Genomic DNA, 25087 nt, shown 5'->3' with positions numbered 1-25087 from the left:
GAAACACGGCACATGAACCCCGGCCCGCCTTTAAATCAAAGTCACTGCTTTGGCACGTACATTTGAGTATTGCAGAGAGTAAGAAGACGAAATCTCTGAACGGGTGACGAAGAAGTTTAGAACATAGCAAACAGCTTGTGTACACGACAGAACAGAACACATGCTGTAATTGTACGTCATTCCTCTCATATGGAACTAACTAGCTCGTGAAGGATGCCAGGACTCATTCAGGCAGCTCTATTTCCTATTTAAAAAACCCAAATCCAACGTACACAGTAATGCGCAGTACATCACTCAATGTGTCCTTTGTAGGCTCATCTATAAAGCAACCACTTTGGAATAAAGGGCCTGACGCATCACTGCTTTCGTTTCCCTACTGAGCGAAATTTTACTCGCAAACTAACTCAACTCTCCCCTCGTATTCAGGCTGTGACTCATGTCTGCCTGCTATATGAATGCCAGAAAAAAAAGTCTGAATGCGCCATAAGGTCTTATTTACTGTAAATCGGGTGCACGCATAATATGACAACATGACATATGAATTAGGGAAAAGTAAAAAGCTAACGAGTGATCGGCTCTGAACGGGCCACTTTCTGGTGTTATCCCGGGCCTTTCAGAAAGCGGCTTGGATCGGGGCCAATGTCTGTCAATTGACGGGAATTGTAAAGACATAGAGGCAAGTGGGCATGAGTGCTGTCCACTCCCCCCCCCCCACAAGCCTTTGATTCATTTTCCCTCCTCCAGCAGGGAGCCCTGGCAGGCATAACTACACTCCCCACAGTGTTCCCCTGCCACCACCACCAGATAATAATCTTGTAATTGGCTCAATATTTCTGCTGTTTGCAGGCGAAGCAAAGGCCAGCGCCGCTCTCGGTGGCTTGGACTCACCCGATATTTTCCAGGTCAGTGGATGCTAGTGGAGGTCAAAGAGAGATGAGAAGGAGGAGGAAGGGGGTGATTTAGAGTGATGGCTGCTGGGCGGTGAGGTGAAAGCCCACCTCTCTGAGCTCGGGGCTTTACTGCTCTGCGAGCCTTGTGCAACAACACCTGCCCCGCAGGCCGCAATCGCAGACAGCGCTGCTGCACAGACAGCGGACTGTACTCAGGGGTTTTCCATGGAAAACACTAATGAATGACAAAATAACACGTTTGCTAATTCACATTTTTTAAGGGTGGCCAGTGCAATGTGGCCTCCGTCATCATCTGAGATCCACTTCATAATGCCGGGATGACAGGTGTGAGCTCCGCGGCAGCAGTCGGTCCCAGCCCGGATAATCGTCCGTTTTATGATCCCGACAGTCTCAGTCCTCCAGGATCAGCCAGCCTGACCGTTTCTTTCCCCTCCACTGGATCCTCATGTACTGTGTCACTTTTGCCTGCACACCTGCACTTTACAGCTCTAAATCCCCCCCCGCCCCCCCTCTCCTGGACAGTTAAGTACTCCTCCCACATGACTACACAGGATCACTGTCGTCTGAATCGCAAAGCTTCAGTAACAGAATTGAGTATCTTGACTTTTTTGTTGTTGGGACTAATACAAAAAGGGCAGACGGGGCAGGATTTCATTCCCACAGAAGGCCGTACATGTTGTGATTTCCCTCCCTGGTTCAATCATTGAAATCACCTGTTGTTGCTTTTGATCGTAATGAAAGCTTGCACGCTCTCAGCTGCGCTTGGTACACGAGTAGAGAGCCCTGTTTTAGAGGAAAACCTCAAATTTCTCATGGGAGCCTCATTAGTTTTCATCACACTGATCAATTCTGACCAAATTCTGACTTTTCTTTACATGAAACTACATATAAGGACATAGTAGGGACGCTTCGCATGTCTAGGTTCCTATGTGGCTTATTGGTCCAATCCAAAAAAGAAACATCAAAGCATTATCTACGAATCATCTTGTGTACTCAAACTATTTTGATGCAACCTCGACCGTTTCAGGTTTCCTTTCCATAATGAACTCCCAGGTCATCAGCAGCTTCATAGTGAAGCAATGGACATAATTCTAAACGGTGAAGAAGGGGACATTGTCCCAGAAAATAGCTGGAATAGCGGCTGTGGACGGGAGCAGCAAAAAAAAGTAGTTCGCAGAACACGGGAGTCGCTGCTCTACCGCTGCCTCGACCGGTTAGTTAGTTTGTGTTATTGTGTGACTAACGGTCAAAGTGAATATGAGGATTTGAATACATAAGGAAGCTAAGGGATACCATAAATACCAATGGACTTCTTAAAGAAACTAATTATTTCTTTGCTAATGAAGCAAAAGCAAATTCTCAAGCAATTTGCACTTGGAGTTAAGTAGACATTTATCCAAGGTGGGCTCTTGGAATAAAGAGAGAAATCAGAGTGGTACATGGGAACTGTAGGGGGGTCGGAAGCAATTTTGAGAGACATACAATTACTAGATAAGAGAGTCATCTATTCTTGGAAAACAACAAGGGAGGACGGTCTACTGTTTTCCCCTGGGAAACGATATGCTTTTGATAAAGGGTTAGTGGGAAAGGAGAGAAACCCAGCACGACACTGGGGACACATAAGATAACAATGTCACTGCGGAAGAAAAACTTTGAAAATGTCAGCTTTTTAATAACAGGAAATTCGTTGTCAGATTGATGATTGGGCGTGTTTCAAATTAGACGAAACAGGGATGTGAATGGGTTTCTAAAGCTTGTGGTGGTTCCGTCTGGCAGGAGAGCAGGAAATTAGACTGCAAATGGAAAAACTTGTTTAAAGTTAAACCTCAGTGTCGTTAATAAAACAACTTTGTTAAAAAAAACTTCCCGCTGATATTAAAAGACAGAGACAAGTGGGAAGCTTTGTGGAGGATGGAGGAAGCCTGCTGTCCTCCCTTAAACCGAGATGGAGGGAAAAACTAGAACGGAAAGTTAATCTACAACACAATAGTTTAGGGAAAAGTTACAAAGCCCCACAAAGTTGTGTTGCCCATTCTCACTTACCTTAAGATTCAGTCACATTGGCTTTTAGCTGATGAAAGCATTTAAACACTATTTTCTAGCCTCAAACACTACTTGAGAAATAGTGCTGGCCTGTTGCCCGTTACCATCGTCATTCATCACGGTTGAAAAATGTCTGCTTTTTCCACATAGGCTCAAATATTAGAGTCCTCATAAATAATGTCTGGAAAGAACAAAATAAATCAGACCTATATGCGATTTGTTGCTGAGTGAACTTGATTATAAATAGAGTACAAGAATAATATTATATCATACACTGTAGTAAAAAGGGTTTTTTCTTGTATAAATAAATCTCTCTGATGGACACTCGCCTTACCACTGAGTTTCCCCTCCTTTTTTCCCCCTTTTCCATACAACGGGTATGCGATTTAGTAAAACATTTATAGAGTTAGCTTTGCAGTATGTTCTTATAAATGTATCAGCAGTATTTTTAACAGAATACTTCTATTCTTCCTCCTTGGTGCCGAGTGGATGTTCCCGGGTTTATTGCACGAGGGTGGAAAAAGTAAGCTTTATCTTTATGGCAACGCGCTTGTGAATTATTCACCCTCTCTAACTGTGGTGGGAGAGGGAGGGAGGGAGGGAGGCAGAGAGGCTGCAGGAAGCTTCCAAGCCGTCTGAGGCCTTTTAGACGTCAGCGAGCAGATCCAGACTGCATATCAGCAGAGAGGACAAGGGGGTGAGGTGTGGAGTGGAGTGGGTGAGATGGGTGAGAGTGACGAGGGGCAGAGAGAGAAAGAGAGACCTAAAATAGAAGAAAGGAAACAGACGCAGACAGAAATACCCCATTTACAACTGGCATTTTATACAAGCGGATACTTTTTCCCCCACTGTAGCTTTAATTAAAGCATAACAGGATGTGTTTAATTATCACTAAACACAATGACTTTGCAGACATTTGGTCATAAACAAAAATAATACTGACTCAAATAGTTCAGGTATCAAAATCAAAATCAGAATTTTTTGCCAAGTATGTTTGCACATACAAGGAATTTGACTTGGTGATTGCCGCACGGCAATAAACTCAGTGCAATAGTATAAAGACATAATCGGTTCTTGGCATCGGGACTGAAAATATCCAATTGGTGCATTCCGGAGGGAAATTTGAATGTCCGCACAAAAATTGATTGGAATCCATTCGATGTCGATGTCAACGTCATGCTGGCGCAGGACGGGATCACCAACCTTGGAAGCTTCTTCCTCTGGGGAACACGAACCGTCGGTACAACATTTCATGGAAAGCCATCCGATGGTTGTTCGGATATTTCACTCTGAAGTGAAGCACGGCGCGACCAACCGAGTGACATTGCCGTCCCTGAAGCCAGGTTGTTACTGTGGCTTAAAAACAAAAAGGTTGTGCTACTTACAAATTGCCGACCAACTCTGACTGCCGTGTGCCGTAGGTAATGCTCCCCTGTATGTAAGAATTATTTAAAAGCATGTATTCCCTGGTTCTGAGTCTAAATAGGTCTCCTGTAGCCGGAGGGTGTTTATTTTCTCTCAATTTTCTGTCAAAACTTAGCACAAATTATCTGTAACATTCATGGTGATACAGTGATTTGAGTGAATTATAAAAAAAAACACACATGTGGCTTAGAGAAATTGTGCAATTTTACACTTCCCCAGGTGGTTTGAGCAATTGAATTTGAATCTGTCCACAATGCTTTTACACCTGGATTTTCACACGGATGGGTGCAATTACATCGACATGTGATCGCCCGAGATGCATTTCAACGGCAGGTGTAAAACGTGCCCGAGTTAGCCGAGAACCGATTCTGATCATTGCCTGGAGAGTCTGGAAAAACCCACACAAACTGAAAGCGAGCCAGCTGAGACGAGGCTATATTTTGCATTTGGTGATTCACGTTTCAAAATTACTATACCCACTAAATATAACCCGTAACAGCAGCTCTGGGTTGTATGCATGTGGTGTATGTATCCTTCGAGGAGGATTCTCAGACACGGCGCGCACATTACTTTTTCATATTTCTCTGACCCACTTGTTCAGAGTTACATGGAGTTTGAGGCAGAGCGCGTGGAGATGACACTTCGGCGGGATCGGCTTTGCCAGCGGCTAAATGCCGTTTTTTTTCTTTCTGCCAATTCAGTTTTTAGGGTCTCAACAGCTTGTGGGAGATAATACACCTTAACTTGGGCTTAATGCTGAAGCTCATTTTCAAGGTATTGTGCTCCTTGAATGTTCGCTTACATACTGAAGGTGGCTTCATTCGGAAATTCCAAGTGGTCTTTCTATAGCCCTCCTTATCCTTTTCTCTATAGTTTCTAGCGTGGAAATAATCCGAGGGAGAAAAATGAGCCACTTGCCTCAAACGGAAACCATTTCAATGGGTATTTAGACTCTACATTCATACATTCAAGCCTGATTTGAATACAGTTTTTTTTTTTTTTTTTTTTAAAGCACTGTGTCAAATGCATGCGAGCAAAATTAAATGTGAAATTGTTCAGAGCCAAATGGAAGGCTTTGAGGGGACTGCTCTGCGATAATTACCCTCGACAAAAGGCGAGGGCTTTTGTCTTTGGGACCATTACCATGGTGATTTTCAAGCTGCTGAAACATTCAATATAAACATTTCAGTCTGCTGAATATGCCACATAGACTGTCGCTAAACAGATATCTGTTATGAGCCACATTTCTGCTGGCACAGATCCCGCCTGCATGTGTGTGCCTCCACTGTAAGACGGGCAGCGACTCAACTATTAGAGCTCAGAGGGGAGGGGGGGGGGGGAGACATAAAAGCTTGTGATTTAAAAATGTGAAGGCTAAAGTCTGATAACTAAAGCCCAGCTTCACATCCTTCTACGAACATGAAATGATGGGCTGGCAGAAAGACAATCCTTTCCCCAGTTCCCTCTTTGTAGACTGAGAGACACTGGCACCAGCATTCCTCCTCAGCAAACACTTAAACCATTTGACATTTTGTCTTTTTATTGGGGGGAAAACACCCAAATGTTCCACCTCTTGTGTTTGTTGGTGCGCTGCACTTTCATCTTTCTCCTTATAGATTTTTTTTGGGGATCTTTAATCAAGGAAACAGCCCCACAAAGTCGTGGTGGTGTTTTCTAATCCGCTCTGCCGTATCCCTCAGCTCTCTTCTTCTGTGATCTGATACGTCGTCCGATCGGCGGCTTATTAAACAGTCTCGTTAAAGACAGAGATGAAGGTTTCATTATAGTCAACGAAACGTCAGCAGATTCAAGAGCTCCTCTTATGTACACGAAACGCGTTTGGTCATAAAACTCTCGGGAACGCTTTAAAAAGGCAGTTCAAAAGTTTGGCCACACCTTGAAAATGCATTAAGCTCATCGATACAATACGGCATTATTCATGCAGCAACGTCCGCCATCGTTCACGCGTGTGTCCTTATCAAACGTTGCTTCATGAACCTATCCTTCTGTAAACACCCTGAGACAGAGGAGGGGGGGGGGGCAAAACGATGAATCACAGCTTGTTTAAAATCCTGAGTTGCTTTTAACTCTCACTGGTTTTACGCTGCATCTGTTTTCCATTATACCGTAAGTGGCACGGCGGCAGGAGTCGCTAAGGCTTGTGTTTCACCAGAACGGTCCACTAGCATCCAGTACGGAGCTCCTGTAAAGATGTCAGTGTGAGGGTCACCTAAAGGGAGGAGCGTTTAAGACGTCTCCCCAGTCGTTCACAGTAAAGATAAGACTACACAGGTTCTTTTGTCAGCAAATCCCATGAAAAGTCCCTCAATACTTCCTGATTCCCCCATGCTGTCTGTGGCACTCCGTTCCAAGACTCATTTGGTTTCTTTCAAAGACGTGAAACAGAAAACAATCTGGCATTTCTTGGGGACTATTTTCAGCTGGGGTGCACGATAGTTTATGGCAGCAGGGCGGCGTATGTAGGATTGATTCCAGATAAACTGTGTGGCTCATAGATCAGGCTGTTATACACTGAAAGTAATGCACCGTATATATCCAGCAAAGTTGATTCTTACATAATCCACGTAATGGTGAACCAGGAAGTACGAAGAGCGACAAAACTCTGCGTATGGAGAAGGTTGGGATGGGGGGGGGTCAAAAGACATCGGACTTTCACCCGGGAGTTTGTGTCCCGTGTGAGAAGTCAACGTTGATTTATTTGTCACTTCCATTCTTTAGAAACACCACTTCTGTAGTTATTTAAAAAACAAACTACAATCTTTTCAGACGAAAAACTTTTTAGGAGGATCAATTCATTGTTGTTTTTAGTCTTTTCATGGAATTTTATGACAATAAGACGAAGATATAATATTACCAGCCATATTTTTTAACTAGAAAAAGATATATTTTGGGGATTCAATCCAGGGGAGTTTGAAAAAAAGGATTTAAGGAAGGCTGAGGAAGATCTGGAGGTGGTGGCATGACTGTGTGTGTGTGTGTGTGTGTGTGTTGCTGCTACATTATACATTAGTCTGTGCACATTTCCACAAGACTGAAATCTCGTGGAGGTGTCATCCTCAAAAGCCAAATCTGAATATCTGCTTTAATCTCACAACAATATTTCCATCTGAGAAGCACAGCACAGGTAGGCATATAAATGCACTCATAATCATAACCGTACTGTAAAAGTAGCAACTTGACAGGTTGAGAGCCGCTTGCTGGCGTACTTCTGAGAGCTCTGACTGTAAACCGCCTGGGATTTTTCTAAAATAGAACGACTTCTGAAAGGGAGTCATTGTCCTGTTCAAACACAAGCGTACATCGTAGCCAAAATTAGTCAGGTAGCATCTCAGCCAGCAGACGGGCTTGGCAGATCTCCTCGCCGTGAACTCAGAACTTCATTGTATTTTACTCTCAGACGCCGCCGACTGCCTCACGGCAGCCGAGAGAGCCGGTGTCAGTTTCAGCTGCCATCATGTTGAATTGCATTACAGTTGTATATATATATATATATATATTTTTTTTTTTTACAGTACTTTGTCTCAGGACAAGAGGCCGTCATTTCCATATGAAATCCGAACATTATGAAAGCCAAATATTTGAGAGTTAACCATGTTTTAGGAGCACGAGGAGTCTAAAGCTGGAGTAAAAGTTAATGAGATAGCTAAACGGTGCTGCACATATTCAATACATGCAGAAATTCTGAGAGCTCAAGTTCCTGCTAAGAGAAAGCAGAGGAGAGGCAGATAGTGAGATTTTGGGAGGGGGGGGGGGTAGAGAAGAGCTGGGGATAAGAGCCGAGCGTCAGGCGGACAGCAGTATCGGGGAGTGTGAAAGTGATTACACTGTCTCCGTGCTCTCTTTCCTCTCTGTCTACCGCCTTACCCCCCCATTTAATTGTCTCCCTCCCTCCATGCTTTTACTCCCAGGCTCAGAATACAAAGCGGCTGGCACCATCGACATCGCTCTCCTCGTCGTCGTGCCAAAGCCACAGCGGGGCCACACCAGCGAGCTCGCACCCTCCGCCGTCACCGCGGGAGAAGCAGAGCGGGGCAGAGATGAGCATGTGAGAATGCTCCCTCTTATCGCTGCTTTTGACGTGAACTCATTACAAACAGGCTCGCTCAATCTTTTTCTTTTTCCTAGATGGCGGTGCCAGAGGGACACCGATAGAGGCAGATGAAGATTATGGTCCTTTACGTATGTAGAAGCTTTAAATATTTTATAGGATTTTTTTTGAAACATCCTGGAGAATTAATACAAGCTCGGTAATAACAAGTTACCGAAATGATTTATGGTCTTCGTGGATGAGAATGAATGCAGTTCGGGAAGGCGGGCAGGGAGGAGCCGGGGTTAAAGACATGGTCGGAAGCCTGATTTCCATTTTTCGCGGCCCTTTGTAGTATCCATTAAATAAATAGCCCGGGGAAAATGGAAACTTCGTGCAGCTCGTTTCTGTCGAGGCGGCATAACGAACAGGTGATGCAGAGGTGTGTGAGTGCGAGATCGCCACGCTATCAGCACCGGTCACTCACAGAGTGATTGAAAGGCATCGTGGTGAGGTGGGGGAGGGGCGCGACAGAGAGCAGGTTGTCGCCAGAAAGAAAAGGAGAAAAATTACCCACAATGTCACGGGGGGGCTTAAACGACACAGAAATGGCTAAAGCGGAGCCAGCGGTTGCCTGGGGCCAGGCTGTGACCCAGAATTCAACAGACCCCCAGTGAGAAAACCAGGAGGCCCCTGTGACGGCTGAGCTAAACTGGCCCCGCGCAACAGGAAAACACCTCCTCTTCCTCCCGAGGCTGCAGAGAGGTAACCCCATCTGGGAAGCCGGAGCGAGATAATATGGAGTGTAACGGAGAGCTGCGGCATTCTGAGAAGCCGCTGACAACGTGCTAATGTTTTAGCCTGTCAGCTCTCCGCGAGCAAAGACGGATGGTTTTGGAAATAGAATGTAATTACAGGGCAGAGCCTCATTGTCGGGGTTAGGACAATGCGAATAGTGTAGTGGAGCTTTTTCTTTTTTTCTTCTTCTTCTCTCTGCCAAAAAAGCCGTCCTGCTGTAGCTGGAAAGTGAGTTTGAGCAGAGAGACAAAAACTGACACGGACCACAAACGCAAATGATGTGTCATTTTGACATAATATGAAACATCAGATTTATAGGAGGGTTTGTGCTCCGTGTGACCTGCAAGAACTGCTGATGCAGCGACAATAAACTCCTGCACCAGTCTTCTTTTTGTTGTTGATATAATGGGGTGTTTAACTGTGCAATAATTCAATATTATTGCATGTCAACTTTCAAGAAAATAGTGAAAAATACCTGTTACACTCTCATGAAGGAACAGTGTGTAACATTTCGGGCGATCTATTGGCAGAAATGGAATATACTATTAATACGTATGTTTTCTTTACTGTATAATCGCCTGAAAATAAGAATGTTGTGTCTTCGTAACCATCTACATACGGAGCAGATCCTCTTCAGGAGAGTTCACCGTGTTTCTACAGAAGCCCAGAACGGACAAACCAACCTACTTCGGATTCCTGACCGTGGCCGGAAACCCCGGCGGACATCATTGTTTTGGTCTCCAGGGCCATTGGTGTTGAGGGGCTGCAGCATTTATTTCTGCATAAACTGCAACTTCCAGGGAGGGAGCTCGGCGACATGCGACAAAGACATTTCTGCTAGATGGCAGTGAAACCACTCGTTTTAAAAATCTTTTTTGAACACGTGAAGAGAGAGAAACCATGAAGCTCAGTAACACCAGATATATTCACCTAAACTGATATCCAGATGAATTTTGCAGAACTGACGCCTCCGGTTGTTACTTCACCTCCGGTGTTAAACTAGTAAAGCCTTGGAGCCGAGCTAGAAGACTGACTAAGAAGGCTCTTACTCAGGAACAGCTATAAACGTAACAGTTATCTCCACGAGGGATGTTGCACGTCCCTCTTTTACGAGCAGGTCTGCGGCGTATTTATGTTCGGCATCACAGAGGAGTGGCGCATGCAGCCGTTTGCTCGCATTGGTCCAATAACGGATGTTCTAATTCTAGCCCATCTGATTGCTAAGCCGGCACCACAAGCCGATCGAATGTGAGCACTCGATGGGCACGTCGGCGGTTCCCCGGCACGTTGCCACAGAGATGGTAAATGAGGTGTTCAAAGGGGGAGGGGACACAGGCCTGATGATTCATGTTATCAAGAGGGGTTATTTTTCAATAATTCACATTGATTTAATCGTCCTAAAAACACATTAACATTGAGGGAGTGCTCCGCCGAGAGATAATGGCTGGATACGTGCGCCGTTATTGAGTCAAACTCTGCCAGGCTTGAATGACGGATGTGCCTTACATACAGATAAAAATATGGTCCGCCCCAAACCGCAATTAAAAAAAAATAAACAAGCAGAGTGTAAAGACAAAGACGAGGAGGGGCGCACAGTCGTTCAACAAGAGAATGCATCCAACGGAGAAAAGAAGCAAACCAAAACGAAATGCATATTAGTGCCATTCATATTCATGACAGTTGAATGGAGGCCATTATGAACCACTTTCAATCACATTTGCATTTACATTACGCGGCCTGTAATGCAACTGTAAACCTATGGGAAAAAATGGCGGCGAAGCAACAGTTAAACTAGCTCTTGCTCCAGTGAATTCATGGTAAAAAAATAAATAAAAATGTATCTACATTTACAGTGAGTGCATGTTTGTCTGCCAGTGTGTCATATGTTGAGTGCAAACACGAGTGTGTCTGTCTGCATTTCTACATTCACCTAGAGACTCAAAAGAGCTCCTCTAAAGGGACTGTATTTTTGCTGTAATGTGCATCCAAGAGTTCATCGGGGAGAGCTAGAAACGCGCACTGGCACTGGATTGCACGAAGTAAAAGCTTTGTGGGTAAAGGGGGGAGGAGGGGGGGGGGGGGGGGGGGATTTACGCCTTGCCACGGCCGACCCCGTTTAAAAGCTAGTTGGATACGAGAAAGAGAGACGGAACATAAGAGCAAAAACAGGGCGGTGAAAGAATATTCACTGCTGCTGCTGGCCTGAGCGGAAAATAATATGATGTAATAAATGGTATGTCAGAAACAGACCTGCCCACGACAGCCACTGAGTCTGAGCATGCATGTGTGTGTGTGTGTGTGTGTGTGTTAAGGCCTCTCCATTAGCGCTCACATAACATTTGGGAGAGCAAACAAAGAACAGAATCATCAATGAGGAGCACTATCAGCTGAGGCGGTGGCCGGGTGAACCCTCGACAATATGAGCCTAATTACACACAGCTCCCTCAGAGGGCCGATAAATCAATGCTCGCGCTGAAGCCAAAACAAGAAGATCAATACGGTTGCGTCTCAATGGCCGTAATGACAATCTGGTTGAGGGCAAGGATTTTTAAATCAGCCACATATCTGCTCGTTCCAGTGAGGCTTGAAAACGCGTGTTAAACTACAGTGTGATGATTAAAACACAACGCGCACTCTGACTGCTACAAGACGTTTTGTAATCAAAGTGTAGCAGAGCAACATTTCACTGTTGATGAAGAGAGCAATCATTAATATCTGCTTCTGTCTATTGTAACAGGGAGCGGTTATTAACGGCTGCGGTGCAATGGCTGAGCCCGAGAGTCAATGTGAAGAGCAGCGTAGAGGAACAACATGTAAACCTGGTGGGGGGCCCCCGAACTCTCATTTGTGTTAATCAAACTTCTCTAAATTGTTTGTGTAATGAAATTACGGACGTCGGGGAGGCCTGGGGGGGACATCAATTAAGCAGATAAGCAGATGAAAATAAATCACTTTTTATCAAATGTGCGGCCGGTAAACACGGGCAAAAACAGGAAGCGATTTTGTTCAGAGATTTGAGGCTCCGTAAATCGCAGGGACAAGCAATCAGGGTCACCGCTCTGTGAAACTACTTCCTCTACAGAGCTACAAACAGACGGCATAATATGAATTTGTTTTCATTTGTAAGTAATGGTAACGTGTTCTTTTTAGCGCCTGATTTGACAAATGTGTGTAATTCACAGCACAATTCAAACGGGGTCAAAAAAGTCTTCGTCTCTCGCCGTTGACCACCATATATATATATATTGTTTTTATGAAATAGTCCCATGGTGCAATGACAAAAGCAATCACTACAGATGTTACTGGTATTACTGTGTCAGGCGTACTCGATATGTACAGCAGCTGAAAAGGGGAAAAGTAAAAAAGATCACAAAGCACGACATGAATGTTCTGGAAACACGATTTGGTGGCCAAATATTCGCACAATGCAGGACTGTAAGCTCTGAGAGAGCCACAATGAGGCGAGGCAGTGCTGTTAATGGATGCTTCCTGGTGAATAATGCAGCCCTGCTAATTGGCTGGATTAATAATTGATGTGCTTGAGGAGGCGGAGGAGGGAGCTGCAGCGGATAAAGAACATGTTGGAGAGGACTTTGAACGCTCATCTGTCCTATTGATGACACGACTGTAGGGTAGGACGTGAGCGTGTGAGACGTAAATGTCAGAATAAACAATCGGCCTGACAACATAATGATATAATGAGCCCCGGCCCCGCCACATGTTTGACGGTTAAAATGACTCGGGGTTCATGTCAAGTCCCACAGGCTCCTCAGTGTTGTTCCACCCTCGGTCCAAACTGACCCAGAAGTCGCCAGCTGCGTAAACAAAAATCACTGCAGTGATGCAGAAATGAAACATAAAGTTATCGATACAACGGGGTTCGGTTTTTACAAATGATTGGCGATCCAGCTCTCGAACTCAGCGACAGGAACTGATGGGCTGATGAGAAGACATAGGTGTGGAAGAAGAATGGGTCACAGGAGGGTGAGAAAAATAGATTTGACTGTAAAACGTGATTTACCTGCCGTTCTCGAAGTGTCAAGTTTCCAGAGGATGGATAAAACCTGCCCATAAAGAAGTCCGGGCTGTTCGGGTTAACACCTTCAAACCACTGTCGCGCTCTTACAGAAAACAATGGGATCAATACGTCAGGGTGTGTTCAAAGGATTTCTGACAATCTAAAAATCATTTGTTATAGAGCTCAATGGGTGCTGGACACAAAAGAACTGAAAAACAATGACCTGCTTCGATCACTGAAGCCAATAAAGACTACACCTGTGTTTGTTTGACCAAAAGCAGCGTGGAGTCCAGAATTTGGAAATGTGGCTCTCGGCTCTGGTTTGAGCATCTGGGCACAAAACGCTTACCTGCAAGTTTTAAAGGAATAGTTCTGCACTTATTTGCTTTCATTGCCTACTGTCAGAATATAGTGACAGTTTGACCAAATGTGTCAAAAAGTTATTTTCATTAAAGTTACTGATTGTAGCTTTAACCAGGAGACAGTAATCTTAGCTTAGCGTTAATACTGGAACTAGGTAGCTCTGTTTAAGGCAACAGAATCGGCCTACCAGCACCTCTAAAGATCATTGATTCACACGTTATATCTTGCAAAAACTAAAGTAGTACTTTTATATTTGTGTGGACACAACACATACATTAGATTAGTGTCCACATCCTTTGTACCTTATACTTCCACTTTTGCACATCTCCTGGTCAATACTTTGCACATTCCTGCACAAACTGTACAGTAGCTCTTCTCCTGCGTATCTACTTTTGTCTTGTATTTATCGTTATGCACCAAAACTCCAAGCCAAAGTCCTTGTATGTGCAAACCCACTTGGCAATACAACAGTTTGTGATTTCTGATTCTGGGTCCTCAATCTTTAAGATGAGCTAAGCTGCTGGCTGCGACTTCAAATATAAAGAGACGAATCTGAGAGCGGTACGTATCTTCTCATCTTATTCTTGGCAAGAAAGGGAATATTTCTACGTCTTGACATTTTCTTCACAGATGATTGCAGAATTTTATTGCGAGGATGTGTCTTCTTATTAGGGCAGCGAAAAGCTTCGCCGGGATTTTGCATCCATAATTTCCACTCCGTGATTCATCTCTCACTTCTCTGTTACTGGTCCATAACTGAGGAAATCTGTTCCCTGCTCCTCTCATTAACATGCAAATCCTCATCTTTAGGAGAAAGGATTAAAAAAAAAAGAAAAAAAAAAGAGAAGCCCTTTTGTGCAACTCCAGAGCACTGAGGATGTTCCTTCCTGCTTCTATTAGCTGGACATGCTCCTCTGACAGCAATCTCCCTCCTGTCCCATGTACAGTCAGACCTAGTTACAGTAGCAATTACTAGCGTTCAGGTTAAGATTAATTGAATTACTGGGTGGCTTCCCTGCACTCCTCTGTGGGCATATCAATCACCTTTACCTTTATCACCCTCTTCCATCTTTGTGTAAAAAGACGCAGGCTGTGCTGTTGCACTCCATCTATCAATAATCTGGTCCGGGGTGGCAAACTCATTTTCTAACACATTGCCTCTCTTTAATCAAGCAGCCTGGCGTTCGGAGGTAGTTAGTAAAAGCTGTCCGCCATATTTTCTTCCGAATGAATTAAATGTTAAGAGAAAATTAAAAAAATGGAGCAGCTGCGATCGTAACGAACCTCGTTTGACTTATGACAGATGGACCTGCACTCTGTTTGAGTTCACAGAGGGTTTGTGATACATTTTTTGCTGATAATTTGCGAAGAGAAATCCGGCTATAGAGTACTCTGAATGGCTCTTTTGTGCCGTGCAACCTTTCAAGTGTAAAGTACAATAGACTGTATGTAAAGCATTTTGTTTGAACAGCTGGATCTCTACTTGAGGAACCAGGTAGCTTTTCAAAACCACACATGCAATGGATCCGCGCTGCTTCTGTTTGAATAAAACAGCCCTCGAGGCAGATTAAATGCCACTCTGTTATTCTCTCTCCATTCACCACCTCCATTATTAGCTATTTTAAAAAGTTTGTGCGGGATTTGAAGTTACGGTCTATAGTGCTGCCAAACCGTCTAATCTCCAGCATGTTTTATTTCCCTCATCGCCAGCGCGCGACTCTTTGTTCGTCATCGAGCAGGAATACACAGAACACACTGGATGTGCAAGTGCTGAAAGCTGGGAAATAGCATCTGAAGGAAATAATGTGTTGGCCTCTTTGTCGGCCGCGCCAAAAAAATGCCAATCCCTCATTTCAGACGGACTCCAAGAGACGCGTACGCGCTCACCCACGCGCCTCGAGCTTAGTGTGATTCTGTGTGTTTTGCATGGAGACCGAGGTTGGCCAGTCAAACGGAGGTTGTGCCTGAGGTGCCGTCTGGCGTAGCCCCGGCCCATGCCTGCGGGGCGGACTCTGCCAAGGCGACTGGCGCACGCCGTGCCCCGCTGGAACAAGAGGAAAAAAGGATGTTCGCTGCCATCCTATCGCCACACAGGCAGCTGCAGATAGCACACATGGCAGAGTGTGTCAGAGTCCGTGCCTTTAAGCACAGCGGCAGAGAGGGAAACAATCCAGTGTTTGTCCAGTGAGCCCTTGAAGAGAGTGGGAGACCTTCCTGCTGAGTGAACGGAAGTAAAGGGCTGGAAAGATGAACCTCCAACTTCCTTGAGTAGTAAACACTTGAATGTTTTTCCTTTCCTTCTAATTTTTCAGGGAATTGAAATACAGGACGGAGATGTGTGCCAGAAAAAAACCGATTTGAATATGTGGCAAAAGTATTTTAAAAACAACATTACAGTTGGAACGGAAAATGGAGGACCCAAGAGGAGAGGGCTTCCTTCTTTTTATTGGTTCCCAGGCTTACCACAGCTCTGGTTCTCCCTCTCCTTCTGTCGGTCTCTGTCTTTTTCCCTCTGGTGGAAAATATGGAGGGCTCCCTGTCCTGTGATAAAGCTGTTGCCTGCGAGATGGGAGAGAGAGATCCATCACGTCGAGGCGTTGGTTCAGCCTGCCAATGCCGCACCACGGAGGGCTGTAACGCGGTACATACTCCATCCATGCATCATTTACCGAGCCCGTCTGTGCCCAAATAACATGGGTTTGGCTGCACGTTTCCTGAAATCCTGAAGCACTCTGGCAAATCCTCTGAAAGACTTGATATGCATGAATTCTGGAGGTTGTTTTGCGGTTTTGTTCGGTTCGCTTCTACGAAGAGGGAGCTGAAACGGTCTAGTCCGAAGCCCCTTGACTCTCCAGTGCCAAATGATAGGGTTACAGCCTCTCTTTGTTTGTGGAGGGTTAACACTTAACTTCCAGCCTCGGACTGCCAAGAAGAAGAAAAACTCAAAACACAGAGGAACATAAATGCAGTGCAGGAAGAAAAATCGCAAACATGATTCTTTTTTTTTTTCATTTCAGTCGTACTGCTTGTAAAGTGCCCTGAAGGCAGAGCTGCTGTGATGATAGAAAACATTACCTGGCGGGTTTCCATGGAGTTCAAGGAAAATAAACATTGCTGACATTCATGGGCATTGCTTGAAAAGCACTAAACTAGTAAAGGGCTTCAGGTATAGCTCAAGAAAATGGCGAGCTGCAATCCTGAAGCGATCGTCTCGGAAAAGGTCAAACATCTCGACTTCAGAGACGACAAGACGATAGAAACGATTACTAGAGCGATGTATTTTAGTACGGCCAGGGAGAATAAAAAGCTGACCTCAAATACTCCTTTTGAAATATGAATCCCAGAATAAATGCTACATAATGTATGGGCTAATACCTCATAAAAAAGACCAACAGCTGCTAAGCCGAGCGGGCCTGAGATACGACGGGGTCAAACAGGTTGCTGACTAGTGTACACACAAACCCAAAAGTGAATAAACAACAGAATCCTAGAAACAATGCAACCCGATCCTAATGTTACAGTACCATCTGCTAGCATTGTGAACTCTTGAGGGTGGCACATTCTGTGGCAGCCCTCTGAGTGACCCTCCTGTGATCAATCACACTTCCCTTTCTGCACATGTTCGTCAAAGCTGAGCCGGAGTTCCTGGGTCCCCGAGGCCACGGAATAAGTGCATGAGAGTGCAGCCGGTTAGCTTCCATCACCTCGCCGGGTTACAAGAAGTCGACAAACAGCTCTTATTTTAGGCGCGTCAGGTGAAAACATCAGGTGTGAGGGTCTGGTGCGGATCCAGGTGGTGTCTGCGGAGCACCCTGCACCTGCCGCCTGTCCTCACTCATGGCAGATTCCCAGGATGCCGGAGGGCAGCTGCTGACAGGCACTACTATGGACAGTCCCCTTCGCTTCTATCTGCCTCCCCTGCACGGGGGCCTCCTGGGGTCAGCTGCTAAGGGCATGCAAAGATGTCGGTGGGGGTGGCGGAGGTCAAGGAGTTGCCGGGGTGGGTTGCATGCCTTCAGCAGGAGGTGAGCGTCCCGGTTTTTACGATTATACTCCCCGATAATCACTTTCACGATCCAAAGGCAGCTCGGGGCTCATGCTCGGGAGGTCTCCGGCGATCACGTTACGTCCGCTGTGTGTGAGCGCCCTCCACAACCCCCGACCGCGACCTCTCCACCCGCCGCTGCCGGCCCTCTCTACTCCACCTGCCATCCGCAAACCTGCTGTTAGCAGATGTAGTGAAAAGCACCTAAAAAGCTCTGTTAAAATGCTCTTTTTCTTTATATCACTAGGTAATTATTTCATTCTGCAAAAAAGCATTTTAGTTCACTTTCACATTGAAATTCCACCCTTCTCCTGTGAAACACTGACAGTTGTTTTAGCCAAGTAACAAGTTTAGTGAATACACACCAGATTTTGTTGCTACCCAGCCAACAACGGTTTATTTTGGAACGGACTCCATTTAAAACTTGAAGGTAGACCTGCAGGTTTTTATGTACTGGGTAGTATATAAAACGAAATAAGCCCCGTTCCCACATCCTGTTTCATGACGAAGTGGCTCTAACTACATTCGAAAATTACCTTCCAAAGCCATTTCTCAGCACCATCAGGAATATGTCATCTGCTGTTTGGCATTTCCCAACATAGAGTCGAAACAGGCTGAACCGATCGAGGGATCAATTAGGGGAAAGGTTGTTTTAAAAATCTCAACTGTGTCTTGGAGAAAAACTAAAGCAAATGGCTCCCTGCAAAGCCTCATTGAACAGCCCATGGAGACACATATTTAAGGGTTTACACACTTCATATTCATATTTTTGGCTTATATGGTTTTATAACTCCAAACAGGCAAGTGAGGTATTTATCGAGTTGGTATATAGTGCGGCGGAAACTATTTTGAACTCCATCGCTGCATTTAAAACTCCGTGGAACATGTCATTCCTGTATTCCAGGCCGGGTTACATCCAGAAGCACATAAATGTGGACACATAGTATACGCGCGGTTAAATCTGGCCTCTCGTTCCAGCTGCTGTGTGGTTTTTGTCATGGCAACCCGGTGCGATAAACAATGTGTGAAACGCGTGTTACTACTTGTTTTGTGTGTCGTAGCCTACAGGTCACAATTATACAGTAGGAACAGAGGCTTTAGAGGTCTATAGGCTGCTCTGGAGCGACTTTTAATGTCCCAGAAGACAGAAGCCCTCAGTCATTTCTTCACTCCTAACGTCGAGCCTCTCCCATTTTGGAGTTGCGTCATGCTTTCCACCGGTCCGCCAAACCTCTCCACACAATGACGAGTGAAATGTCATGGCGGCAGCGAACAAGGCCAGAGTTTCAAACCGTGCCACCAAATTCATTGACACACACTCTAAACACAGCCAACGTATGAGAAACTTGGATGTCGGCCTCATTTCAAACGTTGGTTAATTCAGCAGCTTTTTTTCACCGTCAGCACTCGACAAATGTGTCTTTATTTTCTTTTCTTTCTTTCTTTTTGGTCTTTTTCTTTATGGAGTTGTGTCAACAAACCCGACCGGGTAGCCTGATGCAGGAGAAAATGCTAATCACGAATGAAGAAGAAAAAAATATGGCATTTATGGAATTTAAACACAGATGGGGTACTTATTATTCCACACATTTACATCTGGATTTGTATTTGTGTTTGATTCTGTCCCGCCACACAGAACGATGTACGGCACAGAAACACAGATCCGATCGCTTTCTAACACAAATCCCCGCTGGGTCACTGCTTTTATGGTCGAGAGTCATTTTTTATGACCATTACAGAACGTCCTTTCAAATAAAGCCAGTTTTACGAAGAGGGAAACCCCTAATTTAATGTGATTTTTCTGCTTTTCTGGCTCACAATACTCTCTCTGTTTGCTTTGTCATGGCTTTTAACAGTTTAGGAGGAGCTGAAATGGATACACGAACTCTGATCAACTTCACACAAAAGATTTTCTGACATATAAGCTGCCATGTTTTATTTCCTGGCTTTTTATTTATTTTCCTAAAGTTGCGCTCTTCTTAAGGCCCGTCAAAGCTGAGCCGCACTATCAGCCTGGTTGTGTTGAATGCGTATTCCGACACTGAAGGCCGCTGTGTTTGTTTGCATCCAGATGAATGTGTGTGTGGCGGAGTTGGTGGCCCTTTGCCCTCGTGTTTAACGGGTCACGCATGTTTTTATGAAGGATAATTAACCCATTAAGGGATCTGGTGAAGGCTAATCCAACCGGGTCTGCAGACTTCAAACACAAACCGCGGCTGGGTCTAGACAGGTGAAAGCCGGGCGTTCGGCAACCCAAGTAGACCAAAAACACAATACGGACTACTCTGTTGCATGGACCTCTGCTTTAGTTCACAGTGTTTGTGCTTGACCTCCTTGTTCGCTCCGAGTGTCCATTTCCACAACAAAAGCCTAACAGGTTGTATGTGATTATACGGATACACCGCTGACAAATGTGCAGTGAAATGTAACACTGACTGACGGGCCGATCGGGGTGTTGGTTTCCTGTTTGACAAAAGGCCCGAATTTAGTGAAAGTCTCCGGACGAAAAGCGGCATTTTATTCAGGGAGCTAAAATTATGTTTTTAGTTGAAACTACAACAAAAAACAAAAGAGTAAAAAATGAAAATATAAAGTTGTTACCAAGACTTGAATAAATGCAGATGGTGAATCAGCATTTCACCCAACTATTTGGAGTCTTAGGACACATAAAAGTGGAGAGAAAGGTTTAAAGCTACCACTGTTTCATGCTCTGACAACCGTGCTGTCAATACGGGGAATTTGATCCTCCTCGATAAATCACAGATTTTTGTGCATCATACTTTTTGGGTGAGCGACTGACTTTTTAGTGCGTTTGATGGAAAGTCCCGAAACAAGCCAGACAAGTATAATTCTGAGAAAGCTAGGAAAAAAAGGAAAAAGGAGGCAGGGGGTTTTGCCACGCCACATAGAGAGCTTAGAGGTGTTACAGTACAGTGCACATTCCCAGAGGGACACGGAGACCAGTGATTCAGTGGGGACACATATCGGCCCCGACAATAAACAAAGAGTCTCCTGAGACGGAAGCTGCTACGTTGAAAGTATTCACTGCCGCTAATGAAAGGAATCGCATAATTAAAGCAAATTGGACACGGTGATTAGTCACAGAAAATCTGGCCTTGTTTGGCACAAACACCAACAGATTATTGTATTTTAAACGAAACTAGTATTATTAAGTTTTCAGCATGTACTGGAAGCACTGAGCTGCATCTTAACATCTGAGAGTTGTTTTCTTCAGCTCAATAGTCACCTGTCGGATGAGTTTTAATTATTCGTGGCAGCCCACGCAAATCCTAAAAGCACCGGTACAGTAACCGTGGCTCCGAGGGCCCCCCGAGATTGTGCCGCTTCTTGACGAGGGGCTGGGGAAAAGTTTCACCAATGCGATCGGACCGATTTCCTGGTTTCGACAAGCACCTTTTTGGGGAGCGCAACAAACACGCCGACACGACCTCAAGCCAACAACTTCAAATGAAAGCGACTCAATCAAAAGCTTCCGCGAACGCTATCAACAGGCAGACTCTCAGACGCTGTCGAGGAGAGCCGACAAGATGGACTCCTGCACAGCGGGCCACGCTGTTGTAACAGTTATTTATTCCTCTTTTCAATTCAAGGGCCCTTCTGTTTTAAACGGGGACAGCATTAAGGGGGGAACCGGCACTAAGGTCCGTCCTTGGAGGCACGGTCCAAATTCCAGAGAATCTTGGCAACTCCTCGGGATAGATGGGACCCTCATGGATATAAAACCCCACAATGGATGAATAGGTAAACAGAAGGGTGTGAAAGAGTGATGGCGAAAAGAGAATGTTCACTCTCAGAGAGGCACAAAGAGGGAGGTGTGTGAGTGGGAGATGGGAGAGAGCCAGAGCGCTTGGGGGAGAAGAGGGGGTGAGCGAGGAGGCTCTTGGGGGGGAGAGGAGGGGGAGTTGTCAGTGAGGGAGAGTAAAAGTTTTGTCTCCAGGCTTTTAGAGGGTGCTCTGTTTGGTGTTAACTCAATCAAAAGGTGAATTATACCTCCTGAGACACTCAGGTAACCTTTCATTATGGCCCTAATTCCTCTTAATAACAGAGCTGCGATGTTGGCAATGCCCCATTAGACAGGGAACCACTGAGAGGGAGAAGCCATTATTCCCCACAGGCCTGTGGAAATGTGAACACACAACGCTCACTCACACACACTCGCAGTGACAGATGAAATCAATCACACATTGGACTTGAGAGAAGGTAAACGCGGCATACTCCTCCATGCGGAGACGGAGACACCGGAGAAGAGTAACTTAGTGTTTATGTGGGAGCAGAGTTTCTCGAAATTTGCACTTTTGCAAAAAGCAAATTAGGACAGAAACTGCCTCATTATATTAAAGGATCGACACTTTTGACCTTCAAAGTTTGTTTTTAAAAACCACGCAATATAAAAAGTTTGATGCACTAAATAAATCTAATCAAACTTTTGTCCTGTTGTAATTTATCTGCAGTAAAATATTCTTATTCCAACTTTTGTTCATTAGTTTTGCACTTTCTTAACGGTCGGCAAAATCAGATTTACCATTTAGATTAGAAGCTCCAGTAAGAGTTTAGCTTACTTGCATATGGAAATGGACATAAACAATAATAACAAATTGAATTATTAATTTGTAACAAGTCCGATTGAGGTCTGATTTTAAACGGAACAAATGGGTTAAAGAAAATGCAAAACATTTAAGAAAAACTTCTGAAAAGGTTATGTAGAAAGTGAAAATGTCCGTCTTATCACAGTGTTAATAATAAATAAAGTTGAATTTAAAAAGCATTAAAACTGAGCAGAAACTTGTTTGAACTTTCACAAGCAGTTATGTAAGGCATTAATGTTTCAACAGAGAAAAAGTAAATTACAACTTATTTAAATGTTAAATGCTTAATATTCGTTCTCGTCTTATCTCCAGTCTAATCAAGATAAACCGTGATTCCACTGTGGCGATGACCAAAGCCACTTGAAGGCAGTCAACCTTAAAATGCGCAACAAAACGAGCAGCCTGATAACATCGAGTGAAAGCAGGCTTAATGCGGCGTAATAAATCAAGTTAAATAAAGCGTTGTGGGTTGTGTAGACTAATCTTTATCAGTGATGAAGTAGGCAAAATAAGAAAAAAGTTAGATAAACACAATCTATCATTATGGCAATTTAATGACGAATAAAAATATACAGAAGTTCAGCCTAGATGATAAGAGACAGTAATTAATGTAATCTCTACAGTTACATCAGTTTGAGTGTAGGCATATTCATTAATTTCCGCTAAATATGCATTTGTTTAAAAAGTGTTTAACTTCTGAGTTTTTGCCCCCATGAATAATCAAATTATTTCAATATTCACCTGTACCACTCCAGTCCGTTGTCGTAGTTGCGGTCGAAGAAGTGCGGCTCCGCGCCCACGGCTCTGATGTCCGGGTGAACCCGGAGGAACTCCAGCAGAGCCCGGGTCCCTCCTTTCTTCACCCCGATGATGAGAGCCTGCGGCAGCTTCTTGCTCCCCTCCCCGAGCGGACTGAGTTTACCTGCGAACCTGGGCGACACTTTCCTGGAGGCAACTAAATCCGGAGGCGGCAAGATGAAAGACTCCTCGGGCGGCTCCGAAACCTGCCGCGCGCGCTCATCCGCGAGGACCCGCGAGGAGCGCCTGGCGGCCCCGTAGCCCGTCGGCTCCGACCCGGCGGTCCACTCGTACGCCAGTCGTTTAGTCCTCAGCGACCTCGAGTCCTCAAAGAGCCCCGCAGCCCGGCCGGAGGACGCCCTGACCGGCGAGGTGCTGCAGCGGTCGGCGAGGCAGTGCAGGAGGAAGAGAGAGGTGAGCAGGGAGCACAGCATGACCGCCGCTTTCCTGAAGATGCCTCGGGACGGGGGGTCCAGTTTACTGATGCGGCTAAAAGCCATACCGGTCCCTGGGTGGTCGGTGCAGGAGCCACAGCCATGCTAGGCACACATTACTCAGTCTTTTTGCCATGAAGAAACCGAGGAGTCTTCATCCACAGTGTGCTGCGGATAACACCTCTGTCTCCTCCACAGAAAAAAAAGAAGATACCTGCTGCACACAGGTGAGAAAGAAAAACGCCCAAACTGACCGGAAACCAAATAACAGCACACACACCGATGTATGCTCTCAGGTGTTGCACTCTCTTCTCTCCTCGCTGTGTGCAGGATGCCACCACGAGCCCTGATGTGTCCACCCGCACGTGTATAGAGTTGTAAACTTGTCTCGTGTGTCAGGATGCTTGACAGGCATCTTTCTGACCAATGAGGTGAAGACAGAAGCGGACAAGGAGCCAATGATGTTCCAGGTGGGCGGGGACAATGATGCACCGAACATCTCAGGCAAATTAGAGGGGATTTTCATGCACAAAATAAAGTTGTGAAGTGCTGCATGGACACAAAGTAAAACACACACGACTATAATTATAAAGAGACATGACACAGACACGTTTGCAAACATGCAAAATGAGACAAATATACATATTTCAGTACATTTATTTTATTTATCTAATCCTTTAAATCGTATTCCCCTCGAGATCAACATCTCTTTTTTTAAATCTAGATATTTTCACAAGATTGAACATATACAGTATAAGCATATAAACACACTGAAATTACACACAATACAATACGTACTTCACAGATGTAGCAGCTTGTTTCGAGATGCAAAAATGATTCCTAAAATGTTCAAAACACTCGGGGCGACCATTTCTCCAAATGCAGCTGAAGTCAGGCCACCAAAGAAGATGCCCTCCACCACGAACCCTTGTTTTTATGACACGCAGAGGAACAAAAAAAGTGAAATAATGATAACGGGGCACATTATTTCTTTACAAGTGAACAAGAACAGAACCAAATGTTTCACATCTGCTCCTGTCTTTTGGGGAATTAACATGAGAATGTGCAAGCAGTGCTTCAATGCTGCACAGCTCACTGCTCGAGAAAGAGGATGGAGACCTCAACACTGGGCCGCATTGCCGGTGCCAGATGTCCCCCCATGTTGTCGAAACAATACAAGGGGGGTGTCCCGCATTTAACAAATCACACCCCGTGTCTTTTCTCTGTCTCGCTGACACTGGAGAGATGCTCGACCCCCTAAAAACCGACTGTGATGACACAGCCAGCATTCCCTCACAGAGGTCAAAATGGCTTCACACGCCTTCCTATCGGAGACAAACACTGGTAAAATAATGATGTTTAAAGATGTCACGCTCTCTTTTCATTTCACGACAAATTTAATGCAGAAAGTTCCACCAAATGCCAGCCCGCTTTATTCATTTATTTATGTATTTAAACAGTTATGAAAGCTACAATAATAGAGTGTCCTAACCTCTGGGTCTGGACCCCCTACAGGGGTCACCAGATATATCTGATGGGTCAGACGTGATTAACGTTAAAGGTCAGAAACCAAAATACATTTCTTTCACACATAGAG

At 44.9% G+C, this 25087-nt stretch overlaps 1 protein-coding gene across 1 annotated transcript in view; it reads right to left on the bottom strand.

Annotated features, from left to right (window-relative positions):
* The window catches only part of LOC142952059 (heparan sulfate glucosamine 3-O-sulfotransferase 3A1-like), a 28813-nt gene extending 5257 nt beyond the window's left edge, over positions 1-23556 (bottom strand). The window contains exon 1 of the mRNA XM_076094052.1: positions 23000-23556. Coding sequence (XP_075950167.1) covers positions 23000-23556 — 557 coding nt within the window. The remainder of the gene's footprint in view (positions 1-22999) is intronic.
* Between the last annotated feature and the right edge of the window lie 1531 nt (positions 23557-25087).

The sequence above is a fragment of the Anarhichas minor genome, unplaced genomic scaffold (assembly GCF_050575085.1).
Source record: "Anarhichas minor isolate MPS153535 unplaced genomic scaffold, ASM5057508v1 ptg000017l, whole genome shotgun sequence".
NCBI lineage: Eukaryota > Metazoa > Chordata > Actinopteri > Perciformes > Anarhichadidae > Anarhichas > Anarhichas minor.
The sequence above is the reverse complement of the archived record's forward strand: the minus strand, read 5'-3'. Positions and strand labels throughout refer to the sequence as shown.